We start from the raw sequence: 2,574 nt of genomic DNA on the forward strand, positions 1-2,574 counted from the left end.
CACTAACTGCTTATTTGGTAGTTAGTGACAGTCATGAGTTAGTTAACTTGAGTTCAAAATTAATTGCTGAAAATTAGGATATTGTATATAAGTGTTGTAAAAATTTGTGTACAGGCAAGGATAAAATGGACAGAATCACAGATCCTTATAAAGAGAACAGAGAGTCACATCAAGTAATTGCTACAGGGAACAATGTGATAAATAATGTCACAGCATTTATACAGTTCAGAGTCCTGTCTTTTGACATTTAGTGAAAGACTAATGAACATCCTTTGAGGCATGAAGGAATGAAGTTCTAACAGTAGAAGGCCAGAGTACTGAGTGAGATATTCCAGAAGAAATTATTCTTGGTGCTATACAGATTATATTACAAAGATACCACAAGTACAAACACAAAGGACTAAATCTATGTCAATTTATTTATTTAGAGTTTATTACCACCACCAGAGAGTAAGTTTCTTGAGATGAAGGACCCATTGCCTACTCATCACAGCTGACTTCCATGCCAAGAAAATGTTTTAAATAAGAAGTTATGAAATGTATAAATGGCTGTTGGGACTTTAACTCTTCTTCTACATAGAATATTCACCAAAACTTAGAGGTAGAAGCCTTTACCTGTGCACTGAAACTAAAATATTTGAGGAGAAATAGAATCATCAGGGCAAGATGGGCTCTTTGGTGAGGAACTCAATAGAGACTTACCAAATATTTATTGTGTTTAAATCACTATTCAGGATACAACAATGAAGATGTGCCCTGTGACACAATGGATGTAATCATATTCCTGGTCACTATTTCATTACAGGTCCTGTTTTCCTGAGCTCTCACCTCTGATACAAGCCTTAAAGAAGAGTAAATGAGACAGAATAACAATATTTCAGAATTTGTCCTCCTGGGCTTTTCTCAGGATCCTGGTGTGCAAAAAGCATTATTCGTCATGTTTTTACTCACACACTTGGTGACAGTGGTGGGGAACCTGCTCATTGTGGTGACTATTATTGCCAGCCCTTCCTTGGGTTCCCCAATGTATTTCTTCCTTGCTTGCCTGTCATTTATAGATGCTGCATATTCCACTACCATTCCTCCCAAGTTAATTGTAGACTTACTCTGTGATAAAAAGACTATTTCCTTCCCAGGTTGCATGGGCCAACTATTTATAGACCATTTCTTTGGCAGTGCTGAGGTTTTCCTTCTGGTGGTGATGGCCTGTGATCGCTATGTGGCCATCTGTAAGCCACTGCACTATTTGACCATCATGAATCGACAGGTTTGCTTCCTGCTGTTGGTAGTGGCCATGATTGGAGGTTTTGTGCATTCTGCGTTTCAAATTGTTGTGTACAGTCTCCCTTTCTGTGGTCCCAATGTCATTGATCATTTCGGTTGTGACATGTACCCATTACTGAAAGTGGCGTGTACTGACACCTACTTTATAGGCCTCACTGTTGTTGTCAATAGTGGAGCAATCTGTATGGTCATTTTCACCCTTCTGTTAATCTCCTGTGGAGTCATCCTAAACTCCCTTAAAACTTACAGTCAGGAAAAGAGGCATAAAGCCTTGTCTACCTGCAGCTCCCGCATTACCGTGGTTGCCCTCTTTTTTGTACCCTGTATTTTCGTATATGTTAGGCCTGTTTCAAACTTTCCTACTGATAAGTTCATGACTGTGTCTTATACCATTATCACACACATGTTGAGTCCTTTAATATACACGTTGAGAAATTAAGAGATGAGAAATGCTATAGAAAAACTCTTGGGTAAAAAGTTAACTATATTTAGTAATAGGAGTGTCCGTCCTCATGTAGGTAAGGAGGTATGTAGTCAAGGTCTTCCCACTGAAGTTTTCAGGTTTCTAAGGGCAAGTCAAGGATCCCAAAGAAAGAAGACAGGATTTGGATGCTCCTAGCTCAATTACAAAGTCATCCCATCATGACATCTGATTGAAGTTCAAGATCTCAACTTCTATATCGAGACTGAGTGTGGTTGGGGCTCCTTGGGTGCAGGTTTCATTGTGCACATTTTAAATTATGGCTTTTACTGTTTACAGATCTTTGAGACAGGGTATTTCCTCCACATTCTCAGCACACAATGGAGAAAGGGAGGAATAGGTAATAAAATGGAAGCCCCTGTTCAGAAGGGAAGGCTGTGTTGCTTCCTTCAGTGTAAGTTTTTAAAGATTTTGTGGAATATACAAGGACCATACTCAAAAATATCTTTGAAACTGGCCCATCTCAGACTTGGGCTGAAACTCTATATGCAGTCACATAACACTTTAAGAATCTTAGAATTCTGATTCTCTAGTTTAAGGTACTTATGAAACACACTGTTAAATTTTTCTGTAGTCTTTCTAAGTGTCATAACATCCACAACTTTCAAATAACATTTATTTTGATGACCTTTCTTAGGTTTAGAGTACTTAGCTCTTGCAGAGACTGGAAAGGGGAACCAGTTTTATGTTTGAAACCACCAATTTCTTGTTCTTTTATGTTTCTTGTAAACTATGTTGAATATGTAACAGTTAATCTTTTCATTAGTGTTTTTTATTTATTTATGATTACTTTTTATTATATTATAAGT

The 2,574-nt window shown here is 37.7% G+C and overlaps 1 protein-coding gene across 1 annotated transcript; it reads left to right on the plus strand.

Moving 5' to 3' along the window:
- The first annotated feature begins 856 nt into the window (after positions 1-856).
- LOC100983074 (olfactory receptor 4A5-like) lies at positions 857-1,723 on the plus strand. Its single transcript, XM_008968845.2, has one exon. It carries the CDS (start codon positions 857-859, stop codon positions 1,721-1,723), a length of 867 nt encoding a protein of 288 aa, XP_008967093.2.
- Positions 1,724-2,574: the final 851 nt, after the last annotated feature.

This window comes from Pan paniscus, chromosome 9 (genome assembly GCF_029289425.2).
Source record: "Pan paniscus chromosome 9, NHGRI_mPanPan1-v2.0_pri, whole genome shotgun sequence".
NCBI lineage: Eukaryota > Metazoa > Chordata > Mammalia > Primates > Hominidae > Pan > Pan paniscus.